The sequence below is a fragment of the Balaenoptera physalus genome, assembly GCF_965194825.1.
Source record: "Balaenoptera physalus genome assembly, chromosome: 9".
NCBI classification, from domain to species: domain Eukaryota; kingdom Metazoa; phylum Chordata; class Mammalia; order Artiodactyla; family Balaenopteridae; genus Balaenoptera; species Balaenoptera physalus.
In genome coordinates, this window is record NC_138888.1 from 25,061,845 (window position 1) to 25,082,659 (window position 20,815).

General features: G+C 42.6%; 1 protein-coding gene across 11 annotated transcripts in view; it reads right to left on the minus strand.

Annotated features, from left to right (window-relative positions):
* HECA (hdc homolog, cell cycle regulator) overlaps positions 1-20,448 on the minus strand; it is a 65,414-nt gene extending 44,966 nt beyond the window's left edge. For all 11 annotated transcript variants that reach the window (XR_014267286.1, XR_014267287.1, XR_014267288.1 and 8 more), the window contains exon 1: positions 19,938-20,448. Coding sequence is in view for 6 of the 11 variants with exons in the window: in XM_082474707.1 (XP_082330833.1) it covers positions 19,938-20,208 (271 nt within the window). In the remaining 5 variants the exon portion in view is untranslated. The remainder of the gene's footprint in view (positions 1-19,937) is intronic.
* Between the last annotated feature and the right edge of the window lie 367 nt (positions 20,449-20,815).

Genomic DNA, 20,815 nt, shown 5'->3' on the forward strand with positions numbered 1-20,815 from the left:
TGAAGTAAGTCAGAAAGAGAAAAACAAATACAGTATGCTAACACATATATATGGAATCTAAGGAAAAAAAAAAAGGTCATGAAGAACCTAGTGGCAAGACGGGAATAAAGACACAGACCTACTAGAGAATGGACTTGAGGATATGGGGAGGGGGAGGGGTGAGATGTGACAGGGTGAGAGAGTGTCATGGACATATATACACTACCAAATGTAAAATAGATAGCTAGTGGGAAGCAGCCGCATAGCACAGGGAGATCAGCTCGGTGCTTTGTGACCACCTAGAGGGGTGGGATGGGGAGGGTGGGAGGGAGGGAGATGCAAGAGGGAAGAGATATGGGAACATATGTATATGTATAACTGATTCACTTTGTTGTAAAGCAGAAACTAACACACCATTGTAAAGCAATTATACTCCAATAAAGATATTTAAAAAAAAAAAAAGCTACCACGCATACTACTATATAAAAAATAAACAACAAGGTGCTACTGAATAGCACAGGGAACTATATTCACTATCTTGTAACAACCTATAATGGAAAAGAATCTGAAAAGTATATACATATATACACATACATACGTGTGTGTGTGTGTGTATATATATATACACACACACAGACACAAACACACACACATATACACAGCAGAGTGATTCAGGTATCACTCTGCTGTATACCTGAAACTAAAACAACATTGTAAATCAACTATACTTCAAATATATATATAAATTTTAAAAAATAAAGCTACCACAGAGCTAGGGAGAAGGAATGGGAATAAATCAAGTTAAAAGAAAACAAAATTCACTGTTCTTACTACAGTTCAATCATTTCCCCGACTAAACACTCCTAGGATTATTGCAAGCTTTTAGTTAATTTCTAGAATTTTGAAAAGTTGATTTTGATCATTTTTGCCAGTGTTCTCATTGTTTCTATGGAAAGGCAGATTTGTAGATGTCCTTCTTCTGTCATTCCAGAAGTGCTTCTTAATATAGATTTAAGTTTAAATACATATTTTGTTACAGAAAAATGATAAGATGATCAATAAGAGAGTTTCAAGCAGGACGATACTCTTTCTTCAGATCAGACAGATTCTGGGTAAGAATTTAAAAATAAAGAAAAAAATGTAGGGACTTCCCTGGTGGTGCAGTGGTTAAGAATCCACCTGCCAATGCAGGAGACATGGGTTCAAGCCCTGGCCTGGGAAAATCCTACATTTCGCAGAGCAACTAAGCCTGTGTGCCACAACTACTGAGCCTGTGCTCTAGAGCCCGTGAGCCACAACTACTGAGCCCGTGTGCTGCAACTACTGAAGCCCGTGAGCCACAACTACTGAGCCCGTGTGCTGCAACTACTGAAGCCCGTGTGCCTAGAGCCCGTGCTCTGCAAGCCCCCGCTTGCCACAACTAGAGAAAGCCCGTGCACAGCAACGAAGACCCAACGCAGCCAATAAATTAATAAATAAATAAATTTATTTTAAAAAAATGTCAAATTTCTGACCATTATCTTTTAAATGGCTGATAATGGTTAGCAAGTTACTATGATATTTGGATCCTGTTTAAATACATTAAAATGACACCATTTACAATAAACTATGATATTTGGATTCTGTTTAAATACATTAAAATGACACCATTTACAACAAACCGGAGACTGTATCCTCTGCATTTACTTAAACCTTTAAAAAAACTGGGTGTGACAGTATTAATATGCAAAAGAAAGTTTGTTTTCTCAAATTCTTTTAGAGGATACACAAGCAAAAAAGTTTTATCACCACCTTCAAATCAGCCTTCTCCTGCATTTGCAGGGCAGAAGTTGAGACACAGATGTAGAGAACGGACATATGGACACCAAGGGGGGAAAACTGCGGTGGGGTGGGGATGGTGTTGTGCTGAATTGGGCAATTGGGATTGACATGTATACACTGATGTGTATAAAATTGATGCCTAGGGGCTTCCCTGGTGGCGCAGTGGTTGAGAATCTGCCTGCCAATGCAGGGGACACGGGTTCAAGCCCTGGTCTGGGAAGATCCCACATGCCGCGGAGCAACTGGGCCCATGAGCCACAACTACTGAGCCTGCGCGTCTGGAGCCTGTGCTCCACAATAAGAGAGGCCGTGATAATGAGAGGCCCGTGCACTGCGATGAAGAGTGGCCCCCACTCGCCACAACTAGAGAAAGCCCTCACACAGAAACGAAGACCCAACACAGCCATAAATAAATAAATTAATTAATTAATTAATTTAAAAAAAAATTGATGCCTAATAAGAACCTGCAGTATAAAAAAACAAACAAAACAACTAATACTAAACTTTCATTGGGTTATTTATATGGAAATATGTTAACATAAATGTTTCAGACATTACATGAAATTTCTAAAAATCTTTTATGTTCTGGTATAATGTTATAAGTCATAATCCTAGTTATTACCTTAAAATGTATATCTCAGAAATAACTAATTTTCTTGTCAACTGCATTATTATGAACTTTCATCAAATCTTTAACTGTGGTCATTTTTAAGTCTTTTGTCATTTACAGACAGTTCTGGGTGTACTCTGATGCTTTTGCAAATATGTTCCTATAAAAGGGTTTCATCTTTAAGAAATTCATGGAAAAGACTCTGACAAGTACAGGTTTCTGGTAACTGACTGTACTGCTGAACTGAATGAATAAGCATTTTCAGAACTCTAATGAAAAGCTGATGAACTCATAAAAGTGCTAACAAAAGATCAAGATGAAAAAAAAATTTAATTACATGGGACTGAGTGAACTGATGAGGACGAGTATAATTTTTGTGACTTTCTGTCTGAATTAAAAAAAAAAAAATCCAACAAGGACTCAGAGGCAAAGAATATACAAATCAATTTTCACTGCAAAGTAAAGGAGCTGTTACAGTGGAGGATTACTGGACTGAATGTCAATATTATGACATAGTATGAGTGTGTTTCATGTTTGGTAATTGCAATCATTGTTGCTTTTGTTGTGGTCATCCATGTACAATGCTTGGTGGCAGTCTATTTATCTCTTGTAAAAATAAAATACAGTGTGTGTGTGTGTGTGTGTGTGTGTGTGTGTGTGTGTGAAAAATAAAAATAAAAATAAAAAAATAAAAATTACACTTTGACGACATCATACACACATTCAGGAACCTCGGAAACTCCCAGACTGAAGCCCCATATCCTCTGGCTATGATCAAGGAGCTCCACAACTAGGTCCCCAGGCTGGATCTCCCACCTGCTCACCCACCAGGCCCTCGCCCCAAGCCTCTGCTTCAGCTGCCATCCCTCCCTGAGGGGCAGTGCAGAGTGCAGATCAGAAGGGGGAGGAGTGGACCCGGACCACTGTGCCCACACCACACCTCAAACTCACCAGGGGGTTAAAAATAATTTCTTGACTAACTGGTGAGTATTCTTTGAAGTGAAAACTAAAAAAGTTTTAAAATAAATGTTCTCAAATATTTTGAGATCTTTCTCTACTAAAAATTTTTAAAAGACACTAAGTTCTGTACAAAAGGGAAGCTAATACTTTCAAAATATTTTGTCAACTTGTTTTAATTAGTATAGGAGCTATAGTAAAGCTCACTTAAGCATATCTGTCTTAACCTCTGATTTAGTTTATCCTCCCTTATGTTATTTTAGCGTGTGAGACTGTTCCAAAGAGGGTAGCAAGTTGAGTACATGGAGATTACATTCAGTTAAACATGTTTTTATGCTTTGAGTAGGATTTAAACACAAGGCTTTTCACTCAAACTCAGACAAATCTATCCAAATAAACATGGAAGCCTCACATTCTCCCTCAACCAAAAAACAAAACAACAATGTGCTCTTCAACTATATTTAACAACTTGGGGTTTTAACATTCTCTTAATATACTGGGTTTATTCTCCTAGATTCACTCTTTTCTTACGTTCAATTAAAACTCACGAGCCTACCCAGCCTCAAGTTCAAACTAAATAGAAAGCTACAGGCTTCTATTTTACCCATTTTTTAATTTCCATTCTGGCTCCAACACTCTGACATCAGTAAGAAATCTGTATAAATAATGACTTTAAAGTAGAAAATTCATATTTTTTCTTGTCTACCAAAGGCCATGTCAAGACCTAAAAGGACATGGACCCAAAATATGTCTGGTTTAGGCTGAATATCAGGATGAAGATAATGGTTTCATAGTTTTCCCTGAATGTCTCTTAAAAATACCAAGATATCAGAATAGAAATAAGACAGTCCCTTGGTTCAGATTCTACAAACACGTCCTGAGCCCAAAAGAGGATCCTTTAGTGATCTGCCCAAGTCATTCAGCTGGTAAGGGGCCTTCCCTCTTCCATTCCCACCCACACTGCACACAGAGCCAGTTTATAAGGAGAGGAGGCAGTGACCAACAGCTTTGTGTAACCAGATCACAGTAAGCAGTTCTATAATTTGGAATAGTGTCTCATTCAAAATTATAGAACTGCTTACTATGATCTGGTTACACAAAAGTTTATTCAATATGGTCAATATCCATATTAATCCTCAGAATTATTTAAAAACTAGGTCTACAGAAAGTCAAGTTAAAGAAGCAAGTGCTTAGGGCTTCCCTGGTGGCACAGTGGTTAAGAATCAGCCTGCCAATGCAGGGGACACGGGTTCGAGCCCTGGTCCAGGAAGATCCCACATGCCGTGGAGCAGCTAAGCCCATGCGCCACAACTACTGAGCCTGTGCTCTGGAGCCCACGAGCCACAACTACTGAAGCCCGCGTGCCTAGAGCCCATGCTCCGCAACAAGAGAAGCCACGGCAATGAGAAGCCTGTGCACCGCAATGAAGAGTAGCCCCCGCTCGCCGCAACTAGAGAAAGCCCACATGCAGCAATGAAGACCCAACACAGCCAAAAATAAAATAAATGAAATAAATACATTTATTAAAAAAAGGAAGTGCTTAAACCCAATTACAATATAAAGGTTTCCCAATCTTTGCACTCCTTAAAAACAAAGATAGACAAAGAGGTAAATCTACTCTAGCTAACAGAATTGCTAACTTCAAAAAATAAATAAATAAATAAGCCATGAGCAAAGGCTTACTCGTTTCTTAACGAGAGTAAAGCAACTTTTCTTGGAAAGAATGTAAAGAAACGGCACTCTATCAGTATGGAGACTATCGAATAGGGCAGCAGAAAGAGCACTGATGTTGAGAAACAGAAGCTCAACCTGCTTCTCCTGAACCCTGTTTGGGTCAACATGCCAACCCCCAAGAAGATTTTTAGGGTTACTACTGTATTTAAATCAATAAACCCCCAGCACAACATGGTTAAATTCATCTCCGTACTCTATCTGTACCCTAAACTAAACTAAATCCTTATACTCCTTTGTTTTCCATGTGCTTTTTCTGTCCTGATGAACTCCCTGAAAAATACACTCTTTCAGTTCCCCTGCCTTCCCATCAAAATAAACCTGGGAAAATACTTTATAACAGCGGTCCCCAACCTTTTTGGCACCAGGGACCAGTTTCCTGGAAGACAATTTTTCCATAGATGGTGGGGGGGATGGTTCAGGCGATAATGTGAGTCATGGGGAGCGATGGGGAGCGGCAGGTGAAGCTTCGCTCACTCATCCACCACTCACCTCCTGCTGCGCGGCCCGGTTCCTAACAGGCCGGGACCGACACCAGTCCGCAGCCCGGGGGTTGGGGACCCCTGCTTTACAGCAATCCTTCCCACCCTGGCCGTCACTCTGCTGGGATCTAGGGAGAAAAGACAAAGCTTTTGCCTGTGGGCCACACCACTCAGCCTATTTCTAAAATGATGCATCAGCAACCAACAAGCAACTTATAGAATCTGTTGCAACAAGGAAAGACTTGTCAAAGGAGAGGGCGTGTCTAAGTCTTATACAGACCTCAGTAAAAGTGAAAACGAGACTCAAGAATAAATATGTCTATGTCCAAGCCCAGTAGTTCACCACATGTACACACTCAACACAGCTGCTATAATATGACTTGTTTTCAGGAGAGTATGCCATAAAAGTTCCTACTGCAGAGGAAGCTAGAAGTTTAGAGCCCAGTGATACATTAAGCCAATGATGTCATTATAACTAGACATTCATTCCTTTTCCAATTACTAACTTTTGTGGAACACAGATACAATTTCATAGTATGACTATCTTCAAAGACTCAAAACTATTCATTTCTAGGCTTTCCTGGTGGCCCAGTGGTTAAGAATCCGCCTGCCAAGGCAGGGGACACGGGTTCGAGCCCTGGTCCAGGAAGATCCCACATGCCACGGAGCAACTAAGCCCATGCACCACAACTACTGAGCCTGCACTCTAGAGTCCGCGAGCCACAACTACTGAGCCCACGCGCCTAGAGCCCGTGCTCCGCAACAAGAGAAGCCACCTCAATGAGAAGCCTGCGCACCTCAACAAAGAGTAGCCCCAGCTCGCCGCAACTAAAGAAAGCCTGCGCGCAGCAACGAAGACCCAACGCAGCTAAAACTAAAATAAAATAAATAAATTTATTAAAAAAAAACTATTCATTTCTAAACTCATTTATAAAAGAGTTACCAAAAACATCCAGAAATTTGTCTTTTGCCATAAGAGAATTTGTCCAGTTAAATATAGTTCTATTAAAATATATAAATATATACAAATGTATATATGATTATATTCCATATGAATTCTAAACAGTATTTCCAAGTCTGTCAAGAGAAAAACATTTCAAATTAATTCTTTAAAAATTCTTCCAAGTCATCTTTAGATCACATATCTCATGGAACATTAAAAAATAAATTATGAGGAAAACTGATATATTCCAAAGTCAAAAATTTCAAATCCGACTATCTCAAAGAGGAGGCTTGTTTTTAATCAACCAAATCTCAAGAAAAACAATGATTTAAAAAACCACATCCATACATTTACATAAACACACTGATACAGATACATACCCAGTATCACGTGCCTGTAGAAGTTATTTTGATAAAATCCATAATACGGTTTGGTACATTCACAATTCTTTAAACTTATTTAAAATGCAAAATGTGAAAGGGAGGTAGGGAGACAACTGAAAGTCGTAAGTAAGCATTCCACATGCTTTTACAACACAAACTCCCACTCCATAGGACCCTAGAGGCAGATAAATAGCAGAAAGCAGAAAGGCCTGAAGTGAATGGAGATACAAACTAAAGAAAGTGTGATTACAGATACAGGTACACCAGTGTAAATCATGAAGTACAACAGGCCAAAAGTAAGGCTCTGTTAATCAAATGGTTAAAATCACAGTACAGTCTGCGGTTATAATGAAACCTGGGGACAGATGATTCACAGATCACAACAAAACCATACACAAGTCAGCTATCCTCAGGCTGGTGAAAGCATCCTCCCCAAGGCTTCAGCCTCCACAGTCCTTCCCCACAGTGGGGTCACAAACTCTAGAAGGAGCTCCCTCAAGGAGTTGGGCTTGCCCTGAGGCCAGCAGGTGAGCACTGCATATTCTCTGGGAAAATCCACATAGCGAGAGCTCCCAGACCTGAACTTGTAGAGAAACCAAAGGCTCCCCGAAGGAAGCAGAGTAAGGATTTTAGAAGAGTAACATTCACTGCAAACTCTGTGGGGCAAAGCCCAGGTTGGCCCTGGGTTCTTTCAACAAATCGGAGTGTGCATTCATCACTAAGGGAAGCAGGCACACCACCACATGACAAACTAAAAACCAAAAACCCAACTAGAAAACGCTAAAAAACCCCAAATCATGACACAACCGTTTGCTTTTTCAAACAGATCTATGGTTTTTTTGCAAAGAGTTAGTCACAAACAATAACATGTTATCCTCGTTTTCCACAGATAAGAATAGTTGGGGTCAGAAAGGCTCATCAGCCTTGCAAAATGGCAGACCTCAAGCTATGACCTGTGTCTCTCAAATCTCACACTCTTTAAACAAGCAATGCATTTGGGAACCTCTTCCAAGCCACAGACATTTGAGAAGCACAGGGCAGACTGGATCAGCGTGACACACAGGGTGCAACTAAACTCTTGGTTCAATTCAGTACTATGTTCTCATTTTATTAACACAGAAATGTAATTTCAGCGCAAGTGCCAGAAAGACAAAAATGAGAACTTTCCTATGATTCAGCATTTAAGTTTATTATCACAAGGAAGTTATGGGTAATTTAGCCTTAAGAGGCCTCAGTTTGTAGCAGAGGAGATAAGTAAATAACAAGCCTTTATCTACAAGTTTCAAAGTCCTTGGAACTGGCTCGAATAAAAACCGCAGGGGATTTTAGGAATGCACAGGAAATGACAGGTGTTGAGCACAGGAGCTTCAGCTGTCAACCAGACAGGAGTGGTCAGGGAGGAGGTCAAGGAGGGCCGCAGGAACCGTAACCAATTCCGTGAAACAGAGCTTTGCAAATTACGTACAAAAAGGAAACAGACCCTCACAAATGTAACAGCATTACTGTGCACTGATACCCAAATGAACTCAGTCACTACCCTGATGCCAGGCCCAAACTGCTTTTCCTACAAGTAATTTCACAGACAACTTTCCCCACTCTCCCCTTTCTCTTGAGGTTCTATCTCTATGTGGATGTTCTGTGATCATACAGAATTGTAACATGTCTAACCAGCAACACCTTAAACAAGGCAAAAAGATAAACAATAAGCCAGGGGAAACATATGTCAAAAAGTATCCTGAATATAAAAAGACCTTGTTTAGATCAATGAGAATACAACTATCCCATTAGTAAAATGGACAAAAATCACGAACGGAAAAAATACAAATGAACCACATACATATAAAAAGACATTCATTCGGCCGGCAATCCAATAAATACAGATAAAAAGTACAGCAAGATGTGATTTTTCATCTATCTGACTGGCAAAGGTGAAAATGGTTATCAAAATCCCTGTGGAAGGGTGTGAAGAAAGAAGCACTCCATGCAGGGCCAGCGTTAGTGGAAACAGGGAAACCCTTTCTAGAAAGTGGTTTGGCAACACGTATCAAAGCCTTGAAAGTCACATGCCTGCTGACCAGTGACCTCACTTCTAGGACTGTAGCCTAAAGAAGATAATCGCATCCTCGCTATGAACTGTGATCCATTAAGAACAGGAAGTGTCAGTTCAAATGTTCACTATCGCCACAATCCCAAGACCAGGAAGTCCTTGTGTCATCATGAGAAGGATCAGATTAACAGGAGCGAACGACGTGTCAGCTAAGTGCTTCCTTGGTCAAGTGTTTTCTTGTTTCACAAATTTAGTTTCAGTTCAAGTACCAGAACGATAAGCATGAGGCCTTCTAAAAGTAACTTAAATAGCCCTATTGCCTCCTTAATGTTTTTTTTTTTTTTTAAACTTTGGGTTTTATTTTTATTTATTTATTTATTTTATTTATGGCTGTGTTGGGTCTTCGTTTGTGTGCGAGGGCCCTCTCTCCAGTTGCGGCAAGCGGGGGCCACTCTTCGTCGCGGTGCGCGGGCCTCTCACTATCGCGGCCTCTCCCGTTGAGGAGCACAAGTTCCAGACACGCAGGCTCAGCAGTTGTGGCCCACGGGCCCAGTTGCTCCGCGGCATGTGGGATCCTCCCAGACCAGGGCCCGGACCCGTGTCCCCCGCATTGGCAGGCAGATTCTCAACCACTGCGCCACCAGGGAAGCCCTGTTTTTATACTAAATTTAAGCCCTCTACTTAAAAACTTGTTCATTATTCATACACATGTCTGCGTATCAGTCAAGATGCAGCCAGTATCACATAGGATCCAACGGCCACAGCAGGGTCAGGCGCATCTCCCTGACACGAGTGCCCCTCTTCTGCAAAAAGGGCAGGAGGCTGTCCGTGGAGCTGATTGCCCCCATCCTCCAATGCAGACCGCAGACGGCTGGGTGTCCCGCTTGGCTTCCAGTCAGCACCCCATAAAGGGAGTCAGCGCATCATCACTGTTTCTGCCGCTGGCAACGGCTTCTCCTCCTTCCTATGGGTCCATGGGTTCTGCAGCCCCAACACACCTACCATCCAGGTACCTTACCTAATTTCCTACTGAACTGCAACACATCGTCGGCATTTGTAAAACTAAATGCCTAATACAGTGGAACCACATCATTATAGGGCTAATGTTAACTCCAACATGTAAGCACTGCCCAATAAGAACAGATCTGAAGAGTTGGAAACAGAAGAATTCTTGGAGCTGCCCTGTGTATCAGACGTGCTCGCTTCTGCCTCTACCACGGAAGGATGCTTCCCATTTCCCAGTGCCAGGCTCTCTCCATGGCTTCTGGCAGCACTGTGTCTGTTCCTTAACAACAGTCACCAGGCATCCCAGCTCAGCCTCTCAGATTACAGACTGCACCTGCTGCCAATCAAAAATAGCCAGACCTTGATTCCCCCCATTCCCCAGTCTCCGTTTCTGCCCAGACACTGAGGTTTGTCAGGCATAACAAGTAATATGTCACTTTAATAAGAAGTTATGTTGTAATACTACAGTTCTACTAAATATTATATTGACATAATCATCACATTCAGGAGTGCTCATTTAGAAACCTAAAACAGTTTGTGATTTCGTTTCAACACTAGCGTCAAAAGACTCTCCTGAGATGCTTTTATAACTTGAAGGGACATGATCTAAGATATCAAACCTAGCTAACCCCTGGGAAAAACATCCATTTTAAATTTGACAAATATCTCCCTCACTTATAGGAGCAAGTTGATACCCTGCTAACTTTTGCCTACAGTCATTCTATCAGTTTTATAAAGGCATATGCCTTAAGGCCATCTATTCCTAATAATTTCCAATAAAATGAAAAATAGAAATCCGGATTTATGACACTATCTTTTGCTATCTGACTATCTGTAACTGCTATTACAGGGGTGATACTGAACTGCAACAAATTTTGAAGGGGTCCAGAATATGCCAGTGTGGCCTAAAAATTAGTTTGAGCTTAAGGCATTTGAGTTCCTGAAATCTCTTATCTGCCTAAAAGCAGAGCCTCTCAAAAGAACTCAGTTGTCATAAATCCCCTCCCAAAAAGCTACCTGGGAAGACTGACTTTTACCACCAGAGATAATTCTCCACACCACACCTAAAAAGACATTGTCACAAAACTATCATCGCCCATCTATTCTCTTAGGGCCCATTTATCTTTTCAAAAAGTCATTTGTTTTCTATAAGTGTCCTTTCTCCCCCTCTCCTACTCTTACTAAGAAGCCACTCATTTTCCTAGAAGTGCCCTTCTCCCCTCCCCTTCACCTATTAAGACGGTATATAAGCCACAAATTATAACCACCCCTTTGAGTCACATTTCTTCTGTGAGTAAATCTGTCTTTTCTCTTGCTGCTCTGTCTTCTGTCAGTTTAATTTGCAGGCCCCAAATCCATAAACCTAAGAGGGTAGAGGAAAAGTTTTTCCTCCCTGACAATTTAAATCAGTGAAATACACTGCACTATGTGTGCATATGAGAACCACGCTAACGTTCTTATTAATTATTCTAAACAGTTATAAGATTAACAGTTAACACTTCCTTTTTAAGCTTTCCTCTTCCTTCACTTTTCTTTGAATTTCCTCTTAATATCTCTCGTTTCTAACTCTTAGATTGTTTTCAAGTATTATCCTCCTAAGTATAATTTAGCAGAAATAATTTGTTTTTCCTTTCTACTTCTGATAAATCAGAACATATAATTATTAAGTATTAGAAATGCTACTTATTTTTTGCCAGTTTATAAAAACCTCTCAAATACAATCAAGCTAAAGCATCCTGTTGATTAAATAAAGCAAGCTACTATTTCACCAACCACTGAGAACTGGAAGCCTTCTGAAACACACAGATTTAGAACACATAGTCACTTTGTAGAAAACAATGACATCCCCCCTCACCAGAGTTTATCGTTTTAAAACTGATTCGATGAGGATAAAAATAAAATGACAAAGATAATTAGTCGAACCTGGACCAGAGACAGATACTTTTCTACCAAGATATGAAAAATAAACTATAGGGACAACCCCTCCCTCCAGAGAAAGTCCTTCTGTTCAGATGGCCCCAAGCCTTCCCTTGGCGTTAGGTTCTCTGAAGTTCACCTCAATTAGCTAACCTCCCATGGCTCGCAAAGCATCAGGATGCTGGTGCCCACAAATTAAGACAGACTTTCCAAACAGCAGCCTTGAGTGCTGTGACACTTTCATTTGCTATGCAGAAAGGCAGTGTGTGCAGTGTGCCCACTACTTTACTGAAAAATCACAATCAACCGTCAGCAACAGGTTGTACCACCAAACCTTGATTAGCTGTATTAAAAGAAAGATTGCCAAAAGATACCCATTCTGTTAAAATATACAATAACTTTACAAGCTTGCCAACAACGTATGATTATCCCCCTTTGCAGGCTCAGCTGACCATGCCTTTGCTTATAAACCTCAGGGATTGGTTCTGCACTGGTGACGAAACATCCAGATTTGACTGTCTGGCCCCACTCCCTTTCCAGTCCCGTGTCCTACCACCGTACCTCAAACCAGCCACAGACTCCTGGCAGCAACCAGAACTCAAGGCTCTTTCCCACCACCTCCTGCTGAAACACCCTTCCTCTGCTTTCAGAGCTAACTGCGTCTCTTCCTGCAGCACTCAGCTCAAATGTCCCCTCTTCCAGGAAACGAATCCTTTCTTCCACTGGGCACCCATAGCACATTATCACGCCTCCCAATGTTTGTATGTCTCTGTCCCAGCTCCACCATAAGCCCAGGGGGGTGCAGATTCTGAGGTCTCCAAGTATAATTCGACGTTACACTTTCAGTCATAGAAGACAGTAGGCACATAATAAATGTTTAGTAAATGCATGAGTGCATAGATGAACAAAATAGTGAATGAGCAAACGAAAGCACAAGCTAATGAATGAACTTTCAAGTTGTTACCTGGGGAGAGAGGAGGGTCTTTTGTTCACTTCTCAATAATATTAAGCCCCGGCTCATCCCAAAAGAACACCCTCAGTGCCTCGCCTCCTCTGAGCTACCCTTCACGTCCACGTGCTCAGTTCACTTGCCCCTGTCCTCAGACACAATCCCCAGCTTTAATCCAATATATGACCACCTCACAAGCTCCTGTTCTTTATTCCACAGCTGCCCTTGTGTAGTACACACAATAACCTACTTGCACTTATTTCCATAAAGACTCCCAACTAGACGGTAAGCCCCGGGCCCAATTCTTCTGTCCTTGTAATGCTAGAGCCTGACACAGTGCCTGACAAATAGCAGGCGCTCAAAACATATGAGATGGATAAATAAATGAATGAAGAAAGGAAGAGGAAACTATGTTTTCACACTATGTTTTTAACTTTTTTCTTTTGGCTAAATCATCTGATTTTTCAAGGTAAACTATGATCAGAGAGAGATGATGAGGGAAGAAGAGAAAACCCTGTATAGTCAAATCAATGCCTGAATAAGAACCTGTATGATACCACAGTCTTTTTCGATACTAATACAGAAACCATCTTACTGTCTCTCAGTGTCTGTTTTCAACAGAATAGTTTAACAAGCTTTGTAATTGGATAAGGCTGAACAAATCACAAAACTTATAAAAGATATTGTTGATAGTGTCTATATCTGCCAGACCCTATGCCAAGATCTTTCATATACACTGTTTTTCTTAATCTGCAAAAACATTCCAAAGGGTTGCATTTAGAAAATGGAGGCTGAGAGAGGTTAAGTCACTTGCCCCAAAGTCACTCTGCCAGTAAATCGTGGCACCTTGGGTTACACCGAGGAGGTCTATTCAAACAGCATGCTTTTTGACTAAAACTTTAAAAATTCTAGGCCTTACTTCTTAAGATTAGAATAATGGTGCAGACAGAATTTCAAAGGCTTATGCTTTCACCTTCACTAACTATCACCAGTTGCTAAAATGTCATTCACCATTATTAGGTATTTTGTTGAATCCTTGTGAGCCAGCAAATCACTAAAGAGCACAGGGGAAATAAATGCGGCCTTAGAAAAGCGTGGCAGCATCTGCTCCAGGCTCTTGATCCAAATGGGGCCTTCCTACTGCTGATACATTTGGGAGTATCAGCAATTCTCCAGCATGCCTTTAAAACAATAAGAACTAGGAACTGAAGAGGCTGTGGGGAAAGGGCACTCTGGCCACAACCTTTCCACAGGGCAATCTGTAAGCATGTATTTATTAAAAGTCATAAAAATGTGCATATTCTTTGACATAGCAAGTCTACAGGTAAGAATTTATCTTAAAGAAGTAACTGAATAATGCCCAGAGATGTACAAATAAGAACTTAAAGATCAAACAACAGCAGAATGATCAGTTTATCCAAGATGCAGCCATAAGATGGCATATTAGGCAATCATTAAAAATAGTGATGCACCTGTATTTACCGCTCTGCTAAAATGTCCACAAAATATTATACATGTTAAAAGCAGATCATAAAATATATGATCTGATCTTCTTTTTTTTTTCCTGAAAACTGTATATGTACTTTTAAAAGTCTGTAAGAAAAAAATTTTAAAGGCTATAAGAATATGTATCACAATGGTGATCTAAGTGGTAGGATTACATGCTTGACTAGAAAGTCAAAGAGAACTTTGCCTACCTTCTCTATTTTTAAAAAAAATTTTTTCCACTACACCCATTCTATTACTGGCAAAATAATAAAATAACGAAATATTTTTAATTAAATCAACTCCTTAAAAATTCCAAGGAGTTGGTGATCAAAATCAATCAAGACAGACCTTTTTTCCTGAAGTCTTCCTTTTGATATCTTCAAACTCTTTAAATTGTACATAGCTAACAGCCTGGAGTAAGTTCATAGGAGGATTAAGCTGCAAGATATTTCCCACTTTATCTCCTGTTTTCAATTCTCTATGGAATGATATATATTCTTGGACTTATAGGAAAGCTGACATTGAAGGTTTGGGCTCTAGAATTTAAGGCTCAGGTCCTGTAACAAGTAAAAAGAGAAAGAGTAAGGACTGTGCATAAGACACCATTAGCAGAGCATGGGATGGTTCTTACTATAATATACAAAGTACACAACATGAAGCTTTGATGGATGAGGCAATATTTTCTACCAATCTCCATTACAAAGGTGGATTTCAAAAGACAAGGTCTAAAACCAGCAGACATTTTTAAAGACATAAAAAAGTAACTTTTAAATAAGGTAAGAAAATTCCAAGAGGACAATGGTGCTCTCCATACCTTAGACCCTCAAATAAATATTCCTTGATTTTAAAATAAACAGCAGGCAAACATTCTGCATTTTCCTTCTGATGGATATAGGTAATTTAAATGTAGTAAAGAGGGACTTCCCTGGTTAAGAATCCGCCTGCCAACGCAGGGGACACGGGTTTGAGCCTTGGTCCAGGAAGATCCCACATGCCGCGGAGCAACTAAGCCCGTGCGCCACAACTACTGAGCTGGCGCACCACAACTACTAAAACCCTCACGCCTAGAGCCCGTGCTCTGAAACAAGAGAAGCCACGGCAATGAGAAGCCCGCGCACCACAACGAAGAGTAGCCCCGGCTCGCTGCAACTAGAGAAAGCCCGCGCGCAGCAATGAAGACCCGACGCAGCCATAAGTAAATAAATAAAATAATAAACTTTAAAAATAAATAAATGTAGTAAACATTTAAGTAAACACCTAAAAAGAGAAACTATTTAAAATATAATACAAACCTAGGACTATAAAAGTGTGTTTGGTGGCCTAAGTATGAGAAAAATACAATTCGTGTTTACGGGGAAGAGGTGGCACTCCAAAAATCTATTTGTAAGCAGATGTTTGAAATTCAGAACACATTTTTCCATCAAAACAATGTTACTGTATTATGATGGTTACCTCCTGGCCTGTTCTGCGAAGATTTAGTCATTCCTGAGAACTATTTATCCCACGCCTGCATTTTAGGTGAATGGCACTAGTGGTCTGAGTGAAGAATCTAATGTGACCAGCAGCTCTCCTTCACTCACAGCTGAGGGCTCTCAGCTCCCTCTGCACGGAGGCTCCCCAGCTAAGAGAGGCCAACCCCCAGGTCACTCCCTCTTCTCCAGCTAAGAGATGCCAACCCCCAGGTCACTCCCTCTCCTCCAGCTAAGAGATGCCAACCCCCAGGTCACTCACCAGTAAATGGCGGGGGAGGGGGAGGAGGTCCCGCCCTCATGCCTCAAGGTAAGGTAACTCTGCAGGACCATCCTAGCTCCAGAGCTACCTGTAATCACCGCATCACAGTTCAACCCTTCCCTCTGCCCAGTCCTCCTTCCCTCACTCCCCCACTAGTAACGATTCCAAGAGCACATTCAGTAAACCTCTGGCAGGTAAATCTTTGTCTCAAACACTATTTCCAGAATCTAAGACAAGTGGCTAACCCTTAGTAAGCTCATATCATATAAGTCAGTCACTGTGTGTGTGTGTATATATATGTGTGTATATATGTATATATATGTGTGTGTATATATATATATGTATATATAAATAATACATAATAGATATAGATATCTTATTATATATGTATGAGTAGGTACTATAATCCCATTTTAAATATGCAGAAACTGAGGCTCAGAGAAGTCAAATGACTTGCCCCAGATCACAGAGCAAGTAATTTGAGGAGCCAGGTCTACTGAATGCAAGGTCAATCACCGGGTAAACTAATTCCATCTACTACAAAGAACTGTTGAATGAATGAAGGCAAACTCAGCAGCCCAGGGGTTCTGGTGGCAGTCAGGAATGAGTGGAGTGACAGGAATTTATAAAAGGACTTGGGATCCAGTCCCATTAAAAAGTAGATACTATGACCAAGATTCATATATTTTTAGGCCTCAAGCAAAAAAGCAGTGGCCTAATGGAACCAGAATTCCAGAATGAAACTATGTGGGTATAACCCACTGCATGATTACTAGATCCTAAAAATAATGACTGGCAAATCTTGTCCACCTACAATGAAAATGTTGCAATATGTGCAGACAGATGTTTACTATATAGGAAGAGGACAGCGCTTTTACTCCAGTCCCCACAGAAATCTTCATAAACCTTCATATCTCAAAATAAAATAAACCTTCATATCTAAAATAAAGCTTCATTTCTAAAAATACTAATAAATTTCTTTTTAGGGCTATAAAGTCCCTACAATTGACATGCAACTTACCCAAGAAGCACAACTGCAACTAGTTCAACTCCTTCAACTACAACCTCGCCCTGGCTTCCCCAAGCTTTCCCTAACTAGCAAATCTTTTTTTTTATAGAATCAGTAGTTATTTATAACTACTGACTAACAGTGAAAAACTACGAACTAATATTATCCTACCCTGGTGTTCATGCTGCCCAAGAACCACAAGACATAAAACCGTTCTATAAACTCCATACAACTACAAACAAACACTATTAACTTCAGGTGCAGTCATTAAGTTTGCATGTTTGCAGATGTAGATCACAACTGACTCGAACAGTGAGAACAAACCGTTTAAAAGATTAATAGAATGTAGATTTACTACACCCTTGGAATAACGGTTTGATTTGTAATATTTATAATCCCAAAATCTAATATCACAGCTAAATAAAAAATTGAAATATACTTAGAAATACCATAATAGTTGATTAATGTCATTTTTAAATTTAAAAATAATTGGGCCTTATCAGCTGATTCTGAGAGTTTGCACATATCAGTTGCCCCTTCCTTTAAAAATTCACCAATGGCACCTCTCCCACCCCTACATTATAAAGCACAGCTTTAAATGGCAAAAAAAAAAAAACAAACAACAGAAAAAAGCATTTACAATTTCCTTATTTACCAATTTTGCACACAGGAGGCCTCAGCATCCATGTTCAATTATCAACTGCAGTGAGAGGTTCTTCAAATTAAGGTGCATCATTCACTGAGACTTCACACCAGGTCAGAACCAAGAATTTGGCAACATAAAATTCAACTCACTGCTCTAACATAACTGAAGTTTGTACCTTCTCTAACTGTAATTACTGCAGTGTTTGTCCCATTTCTTCCTCCCCCCCCCCCATTCATTTAATAAAACAAGCTCTAAATCAGAAATACATACCTTCACACAGATATATACAGAACTGCTAAATATACCTTAGATTGCCACTTCAGAGGAGAGCAGTAATAGGGACACCATAACCGTAGCTTAATGTTTACGAATGAGGAGATACCACCAGCCCGAGAAAAACATTTCCTCACACCACCTTAGAGTGGCCTAATCTTTTGGAGAAAGAAGAAGAGGAAACAGTCAACCTGAAGCTTCCACTCGGACAATAAAATAGCAGGGTAAGCCAGAAACACCCTGGGAATACCAGACCCATGCAGATGTCCTCTCTTGATTGCCACCTCTCCTTTAATACTTAACACAGCACTTGTAACACAGTAAATGTTTAATATCTTTTGAATGAGTGAACGATAGCTATCATTCACTGATCACTTACTTTTCTTGAGAAACTTTACTAAGCTTGTTACAAATGTAACAAGCCTTTAAAACAAGTACTGGGGACTGGGTAGGGAAGGGACACTCTGAGCCTCACAATAACCTTATGAGGGAGCCAATACAATCAGTATATAATTCTTTTTCCCAATTTTGCAGGTAAGGACATTGAGGCTCAGAGAAGCTGTCCTTCCCAAGATGACAAAACTCTAAATGGCTGAGCCAGGAGTCTGTCTTCTTTCCTTTTGCCACATCAATACCAAAATGAAGTTTAGAGCAAGGAAAACAAAAGAACATGGAGAAGACAGTCTGGCCAAAAGTTGTATTTTCAAACAGTCACAAATGGGATGTTTGTTCCTGGGGAAAAAAAACACAAAAACTTCCTATTTCAAAATTGCAGAGATACAGCCAATGGGGCCTAAGGTTCTGTTCCTAATAGGCTACCTTTAATCTCCTCTGTTCAGATCTCTGTCAGGTTCTTCTAAGTGCAGGTAACCTGTTTAAAAAGTGAGTGATCTACGTAAAGAATGGCTTCAAAAGCTGAAACCTACAAGTTAAAAGCCAGATATAATGAACCTAATCTCCTTCATTAAAATACACCTATATTCCCTGTCCTGAAAAACTGCCTGACCAGAGGAATTCAAAGAACAGTCCAAGTCCGAGAAAGTGTTTGCCCTATAACTAAAATTATGTCTCTGCAGTGACAACGGCATTCCTGTCACATCTTCACTATTCCTTAAATGCACCCTCAAAAGGTGTATTCAGGCACTACCTAAGATTATTAGGCTTCCTTCTAAAAATGTGAAGCAGAATTAAATAGAGGATGATTTTTTTTTTTTTTAACTCCTGGCTGAGAACGGAAGTCAAGTTCAGATTCTCTTCCTTCCTCAAGCGAGCAAGAGAATTAAAGAGCACACCCCCGCCCCCAGCGACACACACACACACACACACACACACACACACACACACACACACACACACACACACACACACACACACACACACACACACCTACAGTAAAAATGTCTTGGGGCCTCTTCACCTGTGGCAATCGACACAGCAAGCCTTGGTTTTCTGGGATTTGAGGCTCTCCTTCACTCTGGGGAGGGGAAGGCGGGTGGGTGAGGGGAGCAGAGGCAAGAAGGAACTGGTGCCTAAGTTTTCAATCGGACCATTCTTCTCAACTTGGGCAGCTCTTTTTTTTCTTCCTCCCTTCCTTCCTTCCTTCCTCCCTTCCTTCCTCTCCCCGGTCCGGGGCACACGCTCGGCTTTGCCAGCGCGGGCACGACGGGCAGGGCCCGAGCGGAGCGCCGCCGCAGCCGGGCACCCAGGAGCCCCTCGGAGTCTGGGGAGCAGGCTGCACGGGGCGCGCGACCTGTGCGCCGCGCAGACACCGAGCCGGGGCCGCCGATCGATCGCCGCCGCCGGGCGTGGGGACCGGGAAGGGGCAGCCGCGGCGGGGCGGAGGGGCGGGGTGAGCACTTCCTGACTCTCGCATTGTCCACGCATCGCCCGCGCCACCCAGGGCCCCGCCGACGCGCCGTCCCCGTCGGCGAGGAAGTTGGCGCTCGCCTCTCCGGCCCCGTCTTACCGTTCTTGGCGTCGCCAGCGGCTGCAGCCCCCGCGGCGGCCGCGGCGGCCGCGGCGCCGGGCCCCGCGCCTCCCGCGCCCGCCGCGCCCCCGGTGCCCGGCACGCCCGCCGCCGCCGCTCCGCAGCCGGCCGCCGCCGCCAGGGCCCCCCCGGCCGCCGCGCCCGCCGCGCCCGCCGCTGCCAGGGCGCCGGCTCCATTTTCCTGCTCGTCCCCGCTGCTGTTGGCGCGCTTGTTTTTGCGGCCGCCTTTACTGTTTTTGGGGTTGGGCATCTCGCGAGTGTCCAGGTGCCCCGCGTCGGCGAAGGCGGCTCCTAGCGGCGCGGCGCCCGGTCCGGGAGGCCGAGAACGGAGGGCGCGGGCCGGCGGCTCCTCTGGCGCCCGTCTAGCCGCGCGGCCCGCGCCGCGCCATCCCGGCCGCCGCGCCCTCCCCGGCTTCCTGGAGCCGGCGCGCGGCCACCCGAGGCTCGCAGCCGCGCGGGCGCCGCGGGCTCGGGGCGCAAGCTAGACGCTCCCGAGCCGGAGGGAAAAGGCGGGTCTCGGGCTTGTTTTGATTCGGCTTCGCTGACACGCTCTGGCCCCGCCCCCTCCCGTGACGACACTGGGGATTCAGCCTGGCCGCGCCCACCAGGTGACCTCACGGTAGCCCGGCCCGCCCGCGTGACGTCACGCCCCGCGCTGAGCCGGCCACCTTGGAGTGACGTCATCGGGGCGCCCTCACTCCCGGGCCCCTGTTGCACCCCGGCGCCTGCGGACCGACCTTCTTGAAATGGCCCCGAACGCCAATTCAATGGCATCTGGAGTTAGTCCCGGGCCTCCTGACCTTCATGCAATTGAGGCTTACAGCAATATGGTCTGGGAAAAATAGGCGGGCGACCAG